We start from the raw sequence: 21,905 nt of genomic DNA on the forward strand, positions 1-21,905 counted from the left end.
TGCACACCCTCAAACAGTCTGACTCCAAACTCCACTATGGTGAAGACCAAAGAGCTGTCAGGGGACAACAGAAACAAAATTGTAGCCCTGCACCAGGCTGGGAAGACTGAATCTGCAATAGCCAACCAGCTTGGAGTGAAGAAATCAACTGTGGGAGCAATAATTAGAAAATGGAAGACATACAAGACCACTGATAATCTCCCTCGATCTGGTGCTCCACGCAAAATCCCACCCCGTGGGGTCAGAATGATCACAAGAACGGTGAGCAAAAATCCCAGAACCACGCGGGGGGACCTAGTGAATGAACTGCAGAGAGCTGGGACCAATGTAACAAGGCCTACCATAAGTAACACACTACGCCACCATGGACTCAGATCCTGCAGTGCCAGACGTGTCCCACTGCTTAAGCCTGTACATGTCCGGGCCCGTCTGAAGTTTGCTAGAGAGCATTTGGATGATCCAGAGGAGTTTTGGGAGAATGTCCTATGGTCTGATGAAACCAAACTGGAACTGTTTGGTAGAAACACAACTTGTCGTGTTTGGAGGAAAAAGAATACTGAGTTGCATCCATCAAACACCATACCTACTGTAAAGCATGGTGGTGGAAACATCATGCTTTGGGGCTGTTTCTCTGCAAAGGGGCCTGGACGACTGATCCGGGTACATGAAAGAATGAATGGGGCCATGTATCGTGAGATTTTGAGTGCAAACCTCCTTCCATCAGCAAGGGCATTGAAGATGAAACGTGGCTGGGTCTTTCAACATGACAAAGATCCAAAGCACACCGCCAGGGCAACGAAGGAGTGGCTTCGTAAGAAGCATTTCAAGGTCCTGGAGTGGCCTAGCCAGTCTCCAGATCTCAACCCTATAGAAAACCTTTGGAGGGAGTTGAAAGTCCGTGTTGCCAAGCGAAAAGCCAAAAACATCACTGCTCTAGAGGAGATCTGCATGGAGGAATGGGCCAACATACCAACAACAGTGTGTGGCAACCTTGTGAAGACTTACAGAAAACGTTTGACCTCTGTCATTGCCAACAAAGGATATATCACAAAGTATTGAGATGAAATTTTGTTTCTGACCAAATACTTATTTTCCACCATAATATGCAAATAAAATGAAAAAAAAAACAGACAATGTGATTTTCTGGATTTTTTTTTCTCAGTTTGTCTCCCATAGTTGAGGTCTACCTATGATGTAAATTACAGACGCCTCTCATCTTATATACCCACCATATATTTATGCTAGTGAATATGAAGTATGACATGGCAGCAGGTTTCCTAGTCCTCTAGTGGTGATCTCCTGTTGATAAAACAGTGATTTTAATGAAAACTATAGCAAGCAGCTCAGTAAGTGAAACATCACTGGAATCAAGGTCACTTGCATTATGCTGCCTTATCATTGGGTGGCAAAAACCTGGTGGCAGATTCCCTTTAATTGCATTCACCTGAGGACAAAGAGAAGGTTGTCCCTCCCCACCACCTTTTAGTGTTGAACTTGTTTCATAACATTTTCAACCAGTGTCGGACTGGGGAGCCAGGGGCCCATCGGGAATCAACTCCAGGGCTCCACTTTTTAGCTACATGAAATGTGACATTCTCCTCAATATAAAATTTATATAATAATGGGTAGATTGTTGCATGAATTAGACGCCGCCTCTGTCTGTACATAGTGATCCATGCATATGGTGCCAAGTTCTGCTCATATAAGAAGGTGGAGGCCCACCAGTGGATACTCCTGTTCTCCTGTGGGCCAGTCCAAGCCTATTTACGACTTGGGTGGATGTCGATTGTACCATTTTTTCTAGTCCATAGGTTTGAATGAGCAGTTTCTTAATTGACCCTTCTCCATGAAATAAACCCGTTATGCAGTGATTGATATTTTCTATTTGCTCTGTTATTCTGGTCACCCTAGGGCTGATTCCACTGGCAGGGAATTGGTTAATCTAACGATATTTGGGCACCTCTGGGAAATTTGTTGAGGAAGACGTGGTAGAATGCGAGCTCCCTAGGCTGCAGTTTAACATGTTTTTTCCATCTGTCTTGTAGAGTGCCTGGAATCACAATTGCTACAGACATCATCTGTGGATTTCCTGGAGAGACAGATGAAGATTTTAAGGAGACGTTAAAACTAGTTGAGGAGTACAAATTCCCCAGCCTCTTCATTAATCAGTTTTACCCGCGCCCAGGGACCCCAGCTGCTAAAATGGTGCAGGTTCCAGCTCATGTGGTAAGCGATTCTGTTCCAGATGAAGGTGTGTAGCTTCTAAGGCACTTCCTGAAGGGTGTTTGCACAGAGAATGGCTCTTCGGTTGGCAATCACAAGGTACATGCCCATATTATGTTACCTGGATGGTACAAGCTCCCACTTCTCATTTTTAATTAATTGATGCTGTTCAGTTAAAACCGGTGTTCTTATTTACTGGTAAGATTTCATGTCCATGTTTATCCTTTTTTAATATTTGTAGTGATTTTATCTATGCGACGTCACTGTCATGGCGGCTCAGTGTGCAGTGTTATGTGCGCGGCTGAGCCCGAGAGGAATGACACGGGGTCTCCTGCAGGGTGAGTCCTGACCCTCCCCCAATATATACTGCACCCAGAATACACCCCTCCCCCAATATATACTGCACCCCAGAATACACCCCTTCCCAATATCCCAATATATACTGCACCCCAGAATACACCCCTCCCCAATATATATTGCACCCCAGAATGCACCTCAGAATACACTCCTGCCCAATATATACTGCACCCCAGAATACACTCCTCCCCAATGTATACTGCACCCCAGAATACACCCCTCCCCCAATATATACTACACCCCAGAATACATCCCTCCCCCAATATATATACACACCCTCCCCCAATATATACTGCACCCAGAATACACCCCTCCCCAATATATACTGCACCCCAGAATACACCCCTCCCCAATATATACTGCACCCCAGAATACTCCGCTCCCCAATATTTACTGCACCCCAGAATACACCCCTCCCCAATATATACTGCACCCCAGAATACACCCCTCCTCCAATATCTACTGCACCCCAGAATATCCCCCTCCCCAATATATACTGCACCCCAGAATACACCCCTCCTCCAATATCTACTGCACCCCAGAATATCCCCCTCCCCAATATATACTGCACCCCAGAATATCCCCCTCCCCAATATATACTGCACCCCAGAATACCCCCCTCTCCAATATATACTGCACCCCAGAATACACCCCTCCCCCAATATATCTTGCACCCCAGAATACACCCCTCCCCAATATATACTGCACCCCAGAATACACTCCTCCCTCAATATACTGCACCCCAGAATACACCCCTCCCCAATATATACTGCACCCCAGAATACACCCCTCCCCCAATATATACTACACCCCCGAATACACCCCTCCCCCAATATATACTGCACCCCAGAATACACCCCTCTCCCAATATATACTGCACCCCAGAATACACCCCTCCCCAATATATACTGCACCCCAGAATACACCCCTACCCCAATATATACTGCACCCCAGAATACACCCCTCCCCAATATATACTGCACCCAAGAATACACCCCTCCCCAATATATACTGCGCCCCAGAATACACCCCTCCCCAATATATACTGCACCCCAGAATACACCCCTCCCCCAATATATACTGCACCACAGAATACACCCCTCCCCCAATATATATACACACCCTCCCCCAATATATATTGCACCCAGAATACACCCCTCCCCAATATATACTGCTCCCCAGAATACACCCCTCCCCAATATATACTGCACCCAAGAATACACCCCTCCCCAATATATACTGCGCCCCAGAATACACCCCTCCCCAATATATACTGCACCCCAGAATACACCCCTCCCCCAATATATACTGCACCACAGAATACACCCCTCCCCCAATATATATACACACCCTCCCCCAATATATATTGCACCCAGAATACACCCCTCCCCAATATATATACACACCCTCCCCCAATATATACTGCACCCAAGAATACACCCCTCCCCAATATATACTGCGCCCCAGAATACACCCCTCCCCAATATATACTGCACCCAAGAATACACCCCTCCCCAATATATACTGAGCCCCAGAATACACCCCTCCCCAATATATACTGCACCCCAGAATACACCCCTCCCCCAATATATACTGCACCACAGAATACACCCCTCCCCCAATATATATACACACCCTCCCCCAATATATATTGCACCCAGAATACACCCCTCCCTAATATATACTGCACCCCAGAATACACCCCTCCCCCAATATATACTGCACCCCAGAATACTCCGCTCCCCAATATATACTGCTCCCTAGAATACACCCCTCCCCAATATATACTGCACCCCAGAATACACCCCTCCCCAATATATACTGCACCCCAGAATACACCCCTCCCCCAATATATACTGCACCCCAGAATACACCCCTCCCTCAATATACTGCACCCCAGAATACACCCCTCCCCAATATATACTGCACCCCAGAATACACCCCTCCCCCAATATATACTGCAGCCCAGAATACACCCCTCCCCCAATATATACTGCACCCCAGAATACACCCCTCCCCCAATATATACTGCACCCCAGAATACACCCCTCCCCCAATATATACTGCACCCCAGAATACACCCCTCCCCCAATATATACTGCACCCCAGAATACACCCCTCCCCAATATATACTGCACCCAAGAATATACCCCTCCCCCAATATATACTGCGCCCCAGAATACACCCCTCCCCAATATATACTGCACCCCAGAATACACCCCTCCCCAATATATACTGCACCCCAGAATACACCCCTCCCCAATATATACTGCACCACAGAATACACCCCTCCCCAATATATACTGCACCCCAGAATACACCCCTCCCTCAATATATACTGCACCCCAGAATACCCCCCCCGATATATACTGCACTCCAGAATACACCCCTCCCCGATATATCCTGTACCCCAGAATACACCCCTCCTCCAGTATATACTGCACCCCAGAATACACCCCTCCTCCAATATATACTGCACCCCAGAATACACCCCTCCCCCAGTATATACTGCACCCCAGAATACACCCCGATATATACTGCACTCCAGAATACACCCCTCCCCCGATATATCCTGCACCCCAGAATACACCCCTCCTCCAGTATATACTGCACCCCAGAATACACCCCTCCTCCAATATATACTGCACCCCAGAATACACCCCTCCCCAGTATATACTGCACCCCAGAATACACCCCTCCGCCAATATATACTGCACCTTAGAATACACCCCTCCCCCAATATATACTGCACCCCAGAATACACCCCTACCCTAATATATAATGCACCCCAGAATACACCCCTCCCCCCCTTATCTCTTCTTCCCACAACCGCATACAAGACTTCTCCCGTGCTTCCCCTATACTCTGGCACTCTCTGCCGCAACACATCAGATTCTCACCATCAACGGAAACCTTCAAGAAGAACCTGAAAGACCCACCTGTTCCGACAAGCCTACAGCCTGCAATGATCCTCGGTCTACTGAACCACCACACGACCTTCGCTACCCTCTCCTACTGTATCCTCACCCATCCTTGTAGACTGTGAGCCCTCACGGGCAGGGTCCCCTCTCCTTATGTACTTGTGTGTCCCTTGTCTTACACATGTTTATTATACTTGTCTATATTTCCCCTTTTCACATGTAAAGTGCCATGGAATAAATGGCGCTATATAAAGGCATAATAATAATTATTAAAAGCATTTTAAGGCTATGTGCACACGTATCAGAAAATTTCTGCTGAAAAACCTGACTCACCTCCCAGAAACGTTTTTTTCTGATCGTTTTCCACGCGTTTTCTGCGCAAAAAATGCGCGTTTTTTATGCGTTTTTTTTCCGTGCGTTTTCAAGTCGAATAGAAATAGCCAGAAACGCGGAAAAATCCGCGAAATTAATGAGCATGCTGCGTTTTTTACCGCAAAGCGTTTTTTTCACGGTAAAAAACGCATCAATATGCACAAAAAGTGCAAAATGCCTAGAAATGAATGGGAAGCTTATTTTTAGCGGTTTTATAGGCAAATCCGCTAAAAATACCGCTAAAAACGCTGAGTGTGCACACAGCTTAATTGTTAGTTTTTAGTGCAAAAAATGTAAATGTGTTATTTGATCACAGTTAGGCTATGTTCACACGTGGCGGTTTTTTTGCGTTTTCGCGGCGGTTTTAACCGTGCGATTTTGCTGCGAAAACACGAAAAATAAGCATGCCATGCATTCCTATGGGATTCGGCAATGCTGTGGTAATGCTGCGGTTTTTACCGCGGCGGAATCGCTTCGCGGTAAAAACATAGCATGCTCATTAATTTAGCAGAATCGCGGCAATCCCGCACCCATAGGAATGCATTGTTCTGCTTACTTTCCACATGTGGCTGTGCACACCATGCGAAAAGTAAGCAGAACATTTGCAGATGGTACCCACGATCCGGAGGAGGGGAGACTCTCCTCGGGACTGTGGGTACCATATCCCTGTAAAACAATAGAATTTAAAATAAAATATATTGTTATTCTCACCTTCCGACGTCCCGCACTACCCTCTCTCCACGCTCCCGATCCCAGTAATCCTTTGTGAGCGTTGACGTCCGTTCTCGCGGGATCGCGAAGTCTCGCGGTCATTCGATCCCGCGAGAACGGACGTCATTGCGGTAATTCTCGCAAAGGATTACTGGGATCGGGAGCGTGGAGAGAGGCGGGAAGGCTGCGCGGGATGCCGGAAGGTGAGATTAACAATATTTTTTTAATTATTATTTTTTACATCCTATCTTTTACTATTGATGCCGCATAGGCAGCCTCAATAGCAAAAAGTTGGTCACACTCGTCAAACACTATGTTTGACGAGTGTGACCAACCTGTCAATCAGTTCTCCAAGCGATGCTACAGATCGCTTGGAAAACGCTAGCAATTCTGCAAGCTAATAACGCTTGCAAAATGCTAGTTTTTCTGCGGGAAAATCGCGGGAATTTAAAATGTGATTTTCCCGCGGAACGGAATTCTCGCGGTAATTTCCGCGAGAGTTTCGCTACCTGTGTACGTAGCCTTATTGTGTTCACTCCTGACCTCTCCCAATCTGCCACCTAAACAAGCAACTATGGACCGCAGCTGACGTTGTGCCACCTCCATGTGTCACATGACAATACAGCTGGGTTGTGTTGGCCTTCACAAGCTTTAAGATGTTGTCTAGGTTTTTGTAAACTTTGGTTAATTGTAGAAAATGGTATAAACTATTGATAAACAATAACATTTTTCTGTATTTGATCTCCTGAGAGCTGCCCAGGTGTTCGCTGCCTGTGACTCTATACCCTTGCCATGGTGGGTGACCATATAGGCTATATACAGTGACCGAATAGTTACCACCATGCAGGGACTGATCACAGTGATGACATAGTGGTCAGAAGCCCTGCAGACTAGACAAAGTATTAAAATGCGACATAGATGAATGCAGAATAAACGTTTGGCAGGTGACATGTTGACTGACTGGAGTTGCTTGCTATCTCCATCTGGCCAGACCACCATCACTGCATCTTCCTTTTCTGCTGGATTTGCTCACAAAAATAAAACCAAATTAAACGTAAGGTTATATTCACACATACAGTGTAACATGTGTTCTCAGTAATAATTGCTGGATCAGCTGTACAGACACCACTGGCACCCAATCATCTCCTTTGGCTTATAATGGGGGGACCGACAGATTCCATATTTTTTTATGGTAAAAATAGTGTTGCATGCAGCACAATTTCTTCTTGTCTTTTGACCTAATGTTGGCAGATGTGAACAAAACCTAATCTTGATGTATCCTCACAGCAGATTGTTAATGATGCATCCATTACGTTAAGTCTGGATGAGAACAAATGTGCCCACCATGAGTGATGCCACAAGGTTTCTCATCAATCTTAAAGTGTGTCACCTGAATGGTAAAATTGCCATGTTAGGGTGTGTGCACACTGTCAGTAAATGCTGCGGTTCCGACGCGTACTTGTGCAGCGTCCAACCCACAGCATCCAGATGTTACAGCATAGTAGATGGGATTTCAAGCAAATCCCATGCCCACTATGCGTCCAGAGACACCCGCAGCTCACCAGCAGAGACGGACATGTGGCGCGTGTCTCCAGACCGCAGCATGTCTATATATCTTGCAGAGACGCAGTGAACCCGCGCGGTTCAGTGAACACTTCGGGATTCACCTGCGTTCAGTAGACAGCAGCGCATTTGACGAAGCGAACGTGTGCTGCATCCTGATCGTCTGCACATATCCTTACACAGCGTGTTACTTATTTCTGTGTGACTTGGCAAGCTTGCAGTTCAAAATTGTAAGATTACTCGGAGAAACAACTATAGCAGCTGTAATGGTGGCAGTGTTAGCCAGATTTATATTTGGAAATGACTAACAACTTTGAAAAGAGAATCTGTCAGCAGGTTTTTGCTATGTAATCTGAAGACACAAAAAGAAAACACAGAATGACAAATGTGCAAAAATACTCTGCAGTAAAAAATATGACAGTAGTCAGCAAGTGCTGGTAAAAAGATAACAAATACAGGGTATTTAGTTGATACGTTTTTTGCAAAAAATGTATACCAAGCCACTCCACCTCGTCACGGTAACCCTTAACGGAGCAGTCCCTATCTAATGTATTTAAAACCTGAACATATGAACAGTGTCTAAATGAACAGGATTCAGACAGGTGCTTCCTAGTGTGGGCACGTGGTGTAAGACGGCTCTTTATGTGCATGTCTCACAAGAGAGGGGTGGGGTCTCCCAAACCATGCATAAGCAAGGAAAAAATGGATTAAAAACACATGTGACATGCACAAATGTGAACAAGTCGGTCTGACAGTGTTTACACCACCCACTGACTGAAACACAAAAAGAAAACACAGAATGACAAATGTGCAAAAATACTCTGCAGTAAAAAATATGACAGTAGTCAGCAAGTGCTGGTAAAAAGATAACAAATACAGGGTATTTAGTTGATACGTTTTTTGCAAAAAATGTATACCAAGCCACTCCACCTCGTCACGGTAACCCTTAACGGAGCAGTCCCTATCTAATGTATTTAAAACCTGAACATATGAACAGTGTCTAAATGAACAGGATTCAGACAGGTGCTTCCTAGTGTGGGCACGTGGTGTAAGACGGCTCTTTATGTGCATGTCTCACAAGAAAGGGGTGGGGTCTCCCAAACCATGCATAAGCAAGGAAAAAATGGATTAAAAACACATGTGACATGCACAAATGTGAACAAGTCGGTCTGACAGTGTTCACACCACCCACTGACTGAAACACAAAAAGAAAACACAGAATGACAAATGTGCAAAAATACTCTGCAGTAAAAAATATGACAGTAGTCAGCAAGTGCTGGTAAAAAGATGATAACAAATACAGGGTATTTAGTTGATACGTTTTTTGCAAAAAATGTATACCAAGCCACTCCACCTCGTCACGGTAACCCTTAACCCTGTAATTATCATCTTTTTACCAGCACTTGCTGACTACTGTCATATTTTTTACTGCAGAGTATTTTTGCACATTTGTCATTCTGTGTTTTCTTTTTGTGTTTCAGTCAGTGGGTGGTGTAAACACTGTCCGACCAACTTGTTTGTAATCTGAAGACAGCAGGAGATAGTGGCTGAGATACAGATTTCAGAGATGTCACTTGTCAAAGTACATACTGTTGTGTACTAACTGTGAAGGATTTATCACTAACAGATTAACATTGCCACACTAGTCTGATAACTAAGTACCGCATTGTCTATGGGCATTGTATATACAGAGCTTGGTGTGGGCGGGGTTAGCTTCCTCAGCTCTGCTTCATTCTAAATCTAAAAACTCTGTGTGAGAACAGCTGCACCCAGTAATCTACAGTAAGTGATACATCGTTTGATTCAGCTTCTAGTTGCCTACATAACGCTGCTCTCAAACAAGGTAGCAAAAAACGTCTATCAGAATCCCTTTAACTTTACATTTCAGAATGTAAAAAGCTGTTTAAGAATTGCATCTCCTAGTGTGATCTTTCAGCCTGTGCTTCAACTCCTACTAAAAGACACGCTGAGAGTAGTAGTCCTACATTGGACTATTTACCCATTAAAATACTCTGTAGCTCTTGCACAGTTAAAAGGGTTAATGGTGTTAATAATGGACAGGCAACTTTATGGAGCAATGGAAGAAGCAGAACTCTCTTGCTTCCTCCGCTGCCCAGGAGCTGTGGTATGATCAGACCATGTTCCTGTACGGTCAGACACAGCCATTACACAGCAGAGGCACATTTATAAGATTGTCACAGAGTCAAGTGCATACAAGCATAACAAAGGGACGGACTTTAAAATCAATGTACATAAACCAATAAACAATGGCAGGAGCAATGCATGCTGAGAAGTGATGTACAGGAGGTTCCAGCTCTTATAGTCCTGGTAGAATATTGATGAAGAGGATTCAATAACTTAAAAAGAGTTACAGAGCAGTGGATTCATGACAGTTCTTGCACATGGTACAGGTACACTTTAGATAGCATGAAGTGTAGCACCATTTTTTTCCTTTGCATTTTGATACATTTGGCCTAGCTCCAGTTTTAGAGCATTCTAGTTGTTCTGCCCATTCATGTGCAGCAAGAAATTTGTTAAGTGCTGTTCCAGCTATGGCCATTAGATGTCATAGTTGTCCTCTTTTCTGTTCATGGATTTTGATCCTCTCCCTTTAATATTAGTTCTGTTTAGAACCGCCCTTTCAGGTTTCCCAGGCTTGGAAGCTTGTAGCCATTTTCTCCCAGATCTCTGAGCTACTCACATGTGTCCTGCTCTCTGTCAAGCGGATTCCAGTGAGGGTTTAATACAGTTGTATTGTGCTATGTATCTATGTTAGCTAGCCTTAATGCAGCCTCCGTGATGTGTGCAATGTATTTCCAGCTCGTTGTAATGCCTTTGCACTGCATGTAGTTAGTTGCAATTCTGTTCAAGGTAGTGCAGTGCTGGCAACCTAAGTTTGCATAGTTATCTCTCTTCACTGCATTGTGTGTTGTATTACTCAACCTCTGTAATAATGCATTTACTGATGTAATAGCACCCTGAATTACTGCTGTGTTATCTGCCAGTACTGATATACTGTACTGTCTATTTCTTTATAGTTTTTACCCGATCTCATCCACTATTGTGGTCACCAATCTCCTCCACTATATTATCTGTTATCTACCATTGTTGTTCACATCATCTCAATAAATATAGACTTAAACAACCATACAGTCTTTTTACTGGGAGTGGATGAAGGGTTTAGCCGTATGCTGGAATCTACACAGTGTCATGCGTGGAAGAAGGCAGAACAGTGGTCTCTGTTTAGGTGGGATCTAAAGGGGTGTTCAGCGGTATTTTAGATTAATCATTGGGTAGCTATCAATGTCGGACTGGGACTCCATTTCAGCACTGGCATTTGAAATTACACAGGCCCACTTGCTATGAAGCGAATGAGATATATATTGATTGATTTTGGATTTATCAATTGCTCGAGATACAGTTGTGTGCAAAAGTGTTTGCCCCCTTCCTGATTTGCTATTCTTTTGCATATTTGTCATACTTAAATATTTCAGATCACCGAACAAACTTAAATATTAGACACATAACACAAGTAACCACAAAAAGCAGTTTTTAAATGAAGGACTTTATTAGTTGGAAAAGGGAATCCAAACCTACAGGGCCCTTTAGCTAGGTAGTGAAAGGGCATATAATCTGCAGATCTCACCTGAGCAAAACTTTCACCATGCTGCTGAAACATAAATCATGTCACCGCTGGAGTTAATCCCTGGCAGAGCAGCAATTGAAATAGAACAAATAGGACATACCTGGAGTGAAGGAGAGGTCCACAGTTGGCATAGGCCCATCTGCAAATTGCCAGGTGGCCAGTCTGACCCTGGTAGTGACCCTGTTGAAAGATAAGAGAAGGCATACTCCACACCAGTAACATCATTGCCACTACAACCCTCAGTGAAGTACTGCTGCCACTACTGCTGGTTGGGATCGCATCGCTTTCAGACTGACTGAGGTGGACACCACATTAGGTTGTAGACTAGGGGCTTAATGATGGAGAGTATCCCTTCTTATTTTCTTTCAGCTGAGTAGCTTCCCACTGAGAAATGTTTAAAAACCGCAGAAAACCTCTGTAAATGCATGCCTATATTGTTATATTTTTCCATTTTAATTTGAGAGGTCTTTTTTCCTCTTATTTGATAACTGAAGAAGCGATACAGTCCTGTGTGTTCCAGAAATAATGAATGTTACAGAAAAGATGGTAATGTCCAATTAGGCTTTTTCCCAGCGCAGACAAAGATGATGTTGTTGTAATGTGGAGAGATAATGAAACTGCACACACATTATTAAACTATTGCTTTTCATCATTTTTTCTTCCCAACTTGACAAGGATCTAATGAATCATATTGGAAGGCAAAATCAGATCAAATTTGCTTAAATAAAATCTCTTTAACCTTGAATGCTTTGAGCAAACGTGCGATGAATGCAAAAGTGAACGAGACAACAGGAGGCAGCGGATTATCTACCCACACTCCCTTCATGGTCCCTCTGCATTCTCCTACCTGTTCTCCTAACTGCCATTGCTCTTTCAGAGGGCAACCTTGTAGGTAGCTGGCATCAGTGCAATGGAAAACTGAGGTTGGAAACATAAGGTTGTCAAAGTAGAAGTGAAGAAAAAGTTGTAAGTAGTAACTCTTTTCAGTCGTTTAAAAATTTCTAATATTCAATACTATAGTTAAAGGGAATCTGTCACCTCATTTTTCGCATATAAGCTGCGGCCACCGCCATTAGGGGCTTATCTACAGCATTCTATTGTGTTGTAGATAAGCCCCCGATGTAACCTGAAAGATAAGCTACCCATTCACTCCAGAATCCAGTACAAACTTATTACCCTCACCCACAAAGCTCTTCATGGCTCACCACCACCCTACATCTCCTCCCTTGTTTATACCATCCTACCCGCGCCCTCCGTTCTGCTGATGACCTGAGGTTAGCATCCTCAATAATCAGAACCTCCCGTCTCCAAGACTATACACGTGCTGCGCCAATTCTTTGGAACGCACTTCCCAGGTCAATACGATTAGTCCCCAATCCCCACAATTTTAAGCGTGCCCTGAAAACTCATTTATTCAGACTGGCCTACCGCCTCAACACATTAACCTAATCTATCCCTATGTGGCACAGCCAAAAGTTTTTACCATAACCAGGTTCCCCGCATTATGTTCCCACATGCTTTATGCATCCATTAGCCCTCTGCATCTGTACTGTTACACACTTAACATTATGGCTGGTCCATACAATCAGGGCAACTGTTACCACCCACCTTTCGTGTCTCCCTTTTTTCCTCATAGATTGTAAGCTTGCGAGCAGGGCCCTCATTCCTCTTGGTATCTGTTATGATCTATGTGATTATTGTTATGCTGTAATGTCTATTGTCTGTACAAGTCCCCTCTGAAATGTAAAGTGCTGCGGAATATGTTGGCGCTATAGAAATAAAATTTATTATTATTATTATAAGAGAAAAGAGTTAGAATATACTCACCTCGGCGTCCGGTCCGATGGGTGTCGCCATCCAGTCCAGCGCCTCCCATCTTCTAGAGATGACGTCATCCTTCTTACTTCTGTGTTCTCAAAGCCACATTCTAGAAATGTATTAACCCTTTAAGTAATTAATGGACAGTAATTAATGGAATGTGGAAGGAAAAATAAACATTTACTTTCTTTTCACAACAATTTTCCTTAAGACTCAATTTTTTTTATTTTCACAAGGGTAAAAGGAAAATTTGCACCATGCAATTTGTTGTGCAATTACTCCTGCGTACGCCGATACCCCATATGTGAGGGAAAACTACTATATGGGCGCACGACAGGGCTCAGAAGGGAAGATGTTATGAATGAGTCACCGTAGGAGGCAAAAACAGAAATACTAGCTAAGTCCAGAAAACCAGAGAAGTTGGCAGCTATCGGATTGCAGACCCCTGAACCTATCAACAACAACTAGCAGTAGCCGTGGGGGGTTCCTACGGTGCCCTAGACCCCTCGATCACAGCCGGAGAACTAAATAGCCTAAAGACAGAAAGGGAAATCTAAACTGCCCCAGAGCAGACCCCAAAGCAATAGGCAGCCCCCAACATATAATGACGGTGAAGCAAGATGAATAAACACTCACACAGATAGAAAGATAGGCTGAGCAAATGATGGGGCCCAAGCTAACTAAATAGGACAGGATAGAAAAGCTGCTGTCTGCAATCTGCCCAAAACCCTATCAAAACAAGAGCCAACAGACTGATAGGGAAAAAAACCCTGAAGACGCTAGGCTTCGAAAAGACTATATCAGTACTCAGGTAATTTCTGAAGACAGAGCAAAAAGGAATTCAGCTCACCCCAGCAGGGAATGGCAGAAATCCAGAAAAACAAGGCAAAACAAAACCAAAACACAAATGCAAAAAGCAGAGGAGAAAACTTAGCTTTTGAGGAGCAGGAATCAGACTGGTCTCTTAGAATCCCTCAGAGAAATCACCCGCAAGGCAGAAGGGCGTCGGCTGCCTTATATCCAGTCAGCAATTCCAGTCACCCAGTCATCATCATCCTGCACAGGTGCTTGGTAATCAGCCTCACTACCTTCCTTCACCAGAAGAGGGAGTTCATCAGACCTCAATGGTGAAGGGGAAAATGAACTCACAACAGGAAGAGCTCTATTTCAGTTTTTGAAAACAAAATTTGCTGGCACATAAAGAGCCCCTGATGTGCCTAAACTGTGTAAACTCTCCACAAGTGACCCCAATTTGGCAACTAGACCCCTCAGGGAATGTATCTAGATGAGTGAGTAGCGCCTTCAACCTCCAGGTGCTTCACAGATGTTTTATTACTTTGAGTTGTGAAAATAAGAAATCAAATTTTTCCCTCAAAAATATTCCTTTAGCCCCAATTTTTTTTTTCAGAAGAGTAAGAAGAGAAATTGCACCATACAATTTGTTGTGCAATTTCTCCTGAGTACACAGATATCCCATATGTGGTTGAAAACTACGGTAGTTTTGAGGTACAGTGCAAAGCTCAGAAGGGAAGAAGTGCCATATTGGAGTTAACATTTTGTAGGAATGGATTGAAGGTGCCATGTCACATTGACAGAGCCGCTGAGGTGCCAGAACAGCAGAGACCCCCATAGGTGATGTAATTTTACAAACTACACCTCTCTATTAATTCATCTAGGGGTGCAGTGAGCATATTGACACCACATGTGCCGCACAGAAATTTATACCATTGGGCGGTGAAGAAAGAATAATTACATTTTTACTACTAAAATATTGTTTTCCCTTCACCCATGACAGCACACCTGAGAGAGGGATCCGCCTCGCCAGGACAGGAACCTACTGAGATATAAGGGGTGGCACCTCTCCCCCGCTTCAGTTGGGTTCCTGTCCTGGAAGGAATCTCACTGTCGGACGGTGCCTGTCATGGGCGAAGAAAAAAAAAAAAGGACCCAGCCCCGTCCCGGCGCGGGAAGAACAGGTATCTTACCTGTAGAGCCGGCCGTCGGGTGCTGAAGGCACAGTCCCCGGGCCCTCAGGGGCTCCGGGTACATGTGGGCGCAGGTGGGATCCCCGGTGGCTCCTGGAAGCCCCCACCGTGCCGCCCTCCCCTCGCGCGCGCCCGCATCTCAATCCCCGAGGCGTCTGACAGAGGAGAGACGCGGGCGTCTTCTGGCCGCTGACGGCGGCGGCACAAAGGATTGTGGGCGCACCAGCCGACGTCAGCACTAGGCAACAGTGTCATGGCGCCGGGAGTGACGCCGGCTTTCTGAGCCGGTCGGCCGGCGGTCGCAGGGGGGAGGGGAGCCAGCTGAGCTGAGGCACTCACCAGGACAGAGGCATATTTAAATGAGGAGCAGCGGCGGGGTAGACGGTGCAGGTATGGAGTCAGAACAGGAGAGGTCCTTGTCTCTGTCGCCCTCTGGCCGCAAACATGGAAGCCGCTCAATCAGCAGCCGCCTCAGCCGCAGGTCGGGAGAATCCTCGAGATCCAGAGAGCATAGCTCACGTGCTCCGCAGCCTCCTAGTCCGGTACCCTTGATTACGGGTGGTGAGTGATCTTCGTGAATGCTAGCATTTGTGTTAATAGGGTTTCTCTGTGTATGTTTGACCCCATAGGCAAGGCCCAAAAAAGCAGGAAGCAAGAAGAACAATAGGGACTGTGCTATATGTAAAACAGCCCTAGCGAGAGACTGGCAGAAAGACCACTGTGCCAGTTGTATTCAGCGAACTATGGCGGAAGAAGCGCCTAGTTTCGTGGCTAATCTGATATCGGCCCTGAGATCAGAAATGGAGGGTTAAATTAAGACCCTATTGGAAAAAGGGATGAAAAGTAGGAAGAATCCCCCTTGCTCTCCCTCAGGTTCCTCTTCGGCCTCGTCTCAATCAGAATAGGCGTCCTCCTCAGACAGCAACACGGGGTAAGCCATGTTTTCCGGTGGAAGACACAGATGCTCTCCTAAAGGTCATTAGAACAACGATGGGCCTACAGGAAGAGAAAACGACAAAAACCCTAGAAGACGTTATGTTTGGGGGGGCTCCAAGAGAGAAAGAAGCGGACCTTTCCATTGAACGAAAAGATCCAGGCGCTTATTGAGAGAGAGTGGAGGAAACCAGAAAAATCAGGGGCTCTTCCCTCCACCTCTAAGAGGCGATACCCCTTTGAGCACAAAGATACGGAAATATGGGACAAGGTCCAAAAAATAGACGCAGCGGTATCCAGGTCTTCTAAGAAATCGGCCCTGCCCCTGGAAGATTCAGGGTTTCTTAGGGACCCGCTAGACAAGAAAGCGGACTCATATCTGGGGCATGCATGGGAAGCGACAGCGGGAGGATTAAAGCCGGCGATAGCAGGCACCTCCACGGCACACTCCCTGTTGGTCTGGCTGCAGCAGTTGGAAGAAAAGCTAGCATCAAGGGTGCCAAGAGAGAAGATATTGGCGGATATGTATCTCTTGCATGGGGCAGCAGCTTTTTTAGCAGACACCTCAGCGGATTCTATGAGGTTGTCGGCTAGGGCGGCAGGATTTTCAAATGCTGCTAGATGAGCACTTTGGCTTAAAGGCAGTCCAGGAGACCTGTAGTCTAAGGCTAAACTGTGCTCCCTCCCCTGTGATGGTCGGTTCTTATTCGGGAAGAACCTAGATGATATCCTGGAAAAGGCAAGCAACGGGAAAAAAGGCTTCCCTAGGTTCCCGACAGAACAGAGAAGACCGCCCTTTTGGAGGGGCGGAAGATTCAATAGGGGCCTTCCTCCGGCCGACAGAAGGAGATGGGAGGACAAAAGAAAAAGAGTCGGGATTTATGTTTAGTGGGGGTATCTCCACCTCAAAAAAATCACCACAATGACGCCAGTATTCCAGTGGCGGGGGGGGGGGGGATTGGCACTCTTTTCCCAGGCCTGGGAGAAGATCTCCTCCAATACCTGGATCCTAAGCGTCTTAAGGGAAGGCCTGAAAATCCCCTTTATTCACCAGCCAAAAGCCGTGTTCGTGGTTACCCCTATCCGAAATGCGGCCGAAGAACAGTTGGCCTTGGAAGCGGAGATCCTGAACCTAATAGACAAACAGGTCCTTTACGAAGTCCCAGACACACAGAAAGGAAAAGGCTTCTATTCACCACTTTTTTTGATAAAGAAACCGGACCTATCGTTCAGGACAATTATAAACCTCAGAGGGCTCAATCGGTGGATAGGGAATCAGACCTTCAAAATGGAGTCAGTGACTACTTCCATAAAGCTACTACATAAAGATTGCTTTATGGCTGTAGTCGATCTGAAGGATGCATATTATCATATCCCTATCCATCCAGATTACCAAAAATACTTGAGGGGGTAGCGCTTTATATCCAAGGCGTACTGAGGCATTTCCAATTCAGAGCCCCTCCATTTGGCATATCTATAGCCCCGAGAATTTTCACCAAGGTCATAGCGGAAGTAACGGCTTTCCTCCGAATTCACGATACAGTCATAGTACCCTACCTGGAGATTTTCTCATAGTGGGCAACTCGGAGAACCAATGTACTGTGCAGTTAAGCCAGGTGACCGACACCTTACAAGAATTAGGGTGGATAATAAATTTCAAACAATCAAAACTACAACCCCTAAAGCAACAGACCTTCCTAGGTTTTATCCTGGACTCAGAACAGCAGGCGTCTGCTTCCGGAGGCCAAAATAAAGAAGGTACGGAATATGGCTTTGTCTGCCCGAAACCAACCTCAGATGACATTGAGGAAAGCGATGTCTCTACTAGGCACCCTGACGTCCTGTATTCCGGCGGTCAGATGGGCTCAATTTCACACCCGTCAACTCCAGTGGGAGATACTAGCAGCACAAAGATCGCTAAAAGGGCGTTTAGACGGAGGTCTGAAGCTTTCATTAGAGACCAGAGACTATCTCAACTGGTGGCTGGACAGTACAAACTTGGCCGCAGGAATACCTTGGGACAAACAGGTGACAGATGTGATTCTAACAGATGCAAGCTCCTTGGGGTGGGGGGCACACCTAAGGGATCGTGTAGGCCAGGGGTCCTGGACACCTCAAGAAAAGAGGGCATCCTCCAATCTGAGAGAATTGTGGGCAGTGAACAAAGCCCTAACCCACTTTTTTCCCCTACTCAGGGGCCGCAATGTCCGCATCATGTCTGACAAAGTAACGGTGGCATACATCAACCACCAAGGGGGGACAAGATCACACTCCCTAATGAAAGCAGCAGATGACATCCTGGGCAAGGCGGAGCAACACTTACACTCCTTAACAGCTCTATGCATAAAAGGGGCAGAAAACATAGAGGCCGATTTCCTGAGCCGCAATACTCTGAGGCAAGGAGAATGGGTCCTAAATCGGTCCGTTTTTCAAAAAATAACGCAGCTTTGGGGGGAACCAGTGATAGACCTCTTTGCCAGCAAGCACAACAGGCAAACACAAAAGTTTTGCTCTCTAAACCCGAGGGAGAATCCATGGGCAGTGGACTCTACACATTCAGTGGGACTTCAAGCTGGCCTATGCGTTCCCCCCAGTCGCTCTGCTCCCAACAGTGGTCAAGAAGATCAGGAGCGATCAAGCCAGAGTAATTCTGATAGCACCATATTGGCCAAAAAGGTCCTGGTTTGCTCTACTGCGGAAAATGTCCCTCTCCGATCCATGGGTTCTGCCAGAAATCCCGGACCTTCTAGCCCAGGGCCCGATATTCCAGGCACAAGTCAAGGGATTCCATCTGATGGCGTGGAATTTGAAAGGGCGCTTTTGAGGGGTAGAGGTTTCTCTCCTGGGTTGGTGACCACCCTGCTTAAAAGTAGGAAACCGGTGACTACTAATATCTACGGCAGAACATGGAACAAATTCCTACAGTTCTTAGGTAAGCCGTTAGAACAAGAACCCCCGATTAGTGCCATCTTGGAGTTTTTACAAGCAGGATTACAGCTGGGCTTAGCGGTAAATACGCTTAAGGTTCAAGTATCTGCATTAGGGGCACTCTATAACTGCAACTTGGCAGCAAATAGATGGATAGCCAGATTCATCAAATCCTGTCATAGGGCTAAGCCTATTCTAATACCCAGGATAGCTCCCTGGGATTTAAACCTAGTACTAGAGGCCCTTACAAAGGAACCATATGAGCTGTTACATCAGCTCACCATAAAGTTTCTGACCCTAAAAACAATCATTTTAGTGGCCCTTACATCAGCCCGTAGAATAAGCGACCTGCAGGCCCTCTCAGTGAATCCACCCTACACACAAGTTTTTCAGGACAGGGTGGTGCTAAGGACAGACCCCGCTTACCTGCCTAAGGTAGCATCAGATTTCCATCGGGGTCAAGAGATTATCCTCCCATCCTTCTGCGATAATCCAAAGAATCCAGGGGAAGAAAAGTTCCATAGTTTGGATGTTAAGAGAGCCCTGCTTGAATACATATCTGTCACTAGTCAATGGAGGAGGTCCCAGTCCCTATTCATAGCTTTTCAGGGTGCCAGGAAAGGCTATGGGGTTTCAAAAGGGACTATTGCTAGATGGATTAGGGAGGCCATTAGTGTAGCCTACTCACCTAGTGATATCCCGATTCCTGACGGCATTAAGGCTCACTCTACCAGAGCCGTGGCGACCTCCTGGGCTGAAAAAGCAGAGGTATCGATTGAACAGATTTGTTAGGCCGCTACCTGGGCCTCACCTTCAACCTTCTTTAAGCACTATAGATTAAATCTATCCTTCTCTGCTGACTTAACCTTTGGTAGAAGGTTGCTGCAAGCGGTGGTCCCTCCCTAAGATGTTTCGAAGTCTCCAAAAATCTCTCAGGTTTGCTGTCATGGGTGAAAGTTACTTACCGGTAGCCGGTTTTTCGGGAACCCATGACAGCACCCGTATATTCCCCCCCCCCCTTTTCACCATATGGGTGTGCACGTTTAGTAGGGTGCTTTTGTGTAATATGGTGTTGGATTAACGTGCTAACCGGTAAGTCCTCTCAATGCTCTGTAACCCAACTGAAGCGGGGGAGAGGTGCCGCCCCTTATATCTCAGTAGGTTCCTGTCCTGGCGGGGCGGATCCCTCATGTGTGCTGTCATGGGTTCCGGAAAAACCGGCTACTGGTAAGTAACCATGGTGGTTTTAGCACCAAATTTGTAATTTTTATAAGGGCTAATAGGAAAAAATGGACCTCTCAGTGTGCTGTGCAATTTCTCTTGAGTACGCCAATATCCTAATATAATCGGGAACTACTTTTGAGCAACAGTGCAAAACTCAGAAGGGAAGGAGCACCATAATTTAGGGCAGATTTTAGTTTTACGGGTTGCATGACTCACTGTGAGAGCCGCTGAGGTACCAGAAACCACCATAAGTTACCCCTTTTACAAACTACACCTCTCAATGAATTCATCTAAGTGTGCTGTGATCATATTGACACCACGGGTGTGTCACAGAATTTTATTACACTGGACAGTGAAGAAAAAATCATTACATTTTTACCACAAAAAAGTTTGTTTTAGCCACAGATTTAACTTCTTTGCAAGGAATAATGGCTAAAAATAGCACCAAAATTTGTCCCACAGTTTTAGCTGAACGTGGAATTTCCCAATATGTGGCTGTACAGTACTGCTTAGCCACATGGCGAGACTCAGGAGGGACGGAGCGCTATTTGCCTCCTGAAGCACAGATTTTCCTAGAATAGTTTGCAGACTCCATATGCAGAATACCCCCCTCAAATGACCCCATTTTGGAAATTATACCCCTTTGTGAATTTATCTACAAGTGTAGTAAAGATTTTGACTCCGTGGGTGTTTTCCAGAAACAACTAGCAGTGGATGTTGCTGAGTGAAAATTGCAAGTCTGCTATCGTAGTGCCCATACGTTGTAGTGACCAGTACGCTTTGGTACCCAGTACATTATGCTGAGCTCGTGCTTCTAGAGATACACACTCGTAAATTAGGAAGGCTCTCATAGATACAGAAATGCCAAACATGTGGATGCTAATTTTGGTTTAGGCACAATGTGGGGTTTAGGAGGGAGACGGGCTTTTGGATTTAGGAGTACAGAATTTGCAAGATTTCTTTTGAGGGGCGAAGAGCCATAGCGCTTTTCCAGAGACTACCAGTAATGTGGGAGACCCCTGTATTTCCCTTAATAAATGACAGACCTGAGTGGGGACTTGCTTTTTTGTGGATTGAGTTGAAGTATTTATTGGGGACATTTTACATAATGTTTAGGGTAACATTTATCCTCCACTCTACACTGAGCACATACGTTGGGGTTTCCATCTAAACCTCCGAGTGTCGTGATTCAGATGACACCCCCAAGGGATCCATCCATTCACT

At 45.5% G+C, this 21,905-nt stretch overlaps 1 protein-coding gene across 4 annotated transcripts in view; it reads left to right on the forward strand.

Moving 5' to 3' along the window:
- The window catches only part of CDKAL1 (CDKAL1 threonylcarbamoyladenosine tRNA methylthiotransferase), a 1,068,031-nt gene that overhangs the window by 738,104 nt on the left and 308,022 nt on the right, over positions 1-21,905 (forward strand). For all 4 annotated transcript variants that reach the window (XM_073566117.1, XM_073566115.1, XM_073566114.1 and 1 more), the window contains exon 12: positions 2,046-2,226. In XM_073566117.1, the coding sequence (XP_073422218.1) occupies positions 2,046-2,226 (181 nt within the window). The remainder of the gene's footprint in view (positions 1-2,045; positions 2,227-21,905) is intronic.

This window comes from Dendrobates tinctorius, unplaced genomic scaffold (assembly GCF_039654945.1).
Source record: "Dendrobates tinctorius isolate UK_male_01 unplaced genomic scaffold, ASM3965494v1 ptg000004l, whole genome shotgun sequence".
Classification (NCBI taxonomy): domain Eukaryota; kingdom Metazoa; phylum Chordata; class Amphibia; order Anura; family Dendrobatidae; genus Dendrobates; species Dendrobates tinctorius.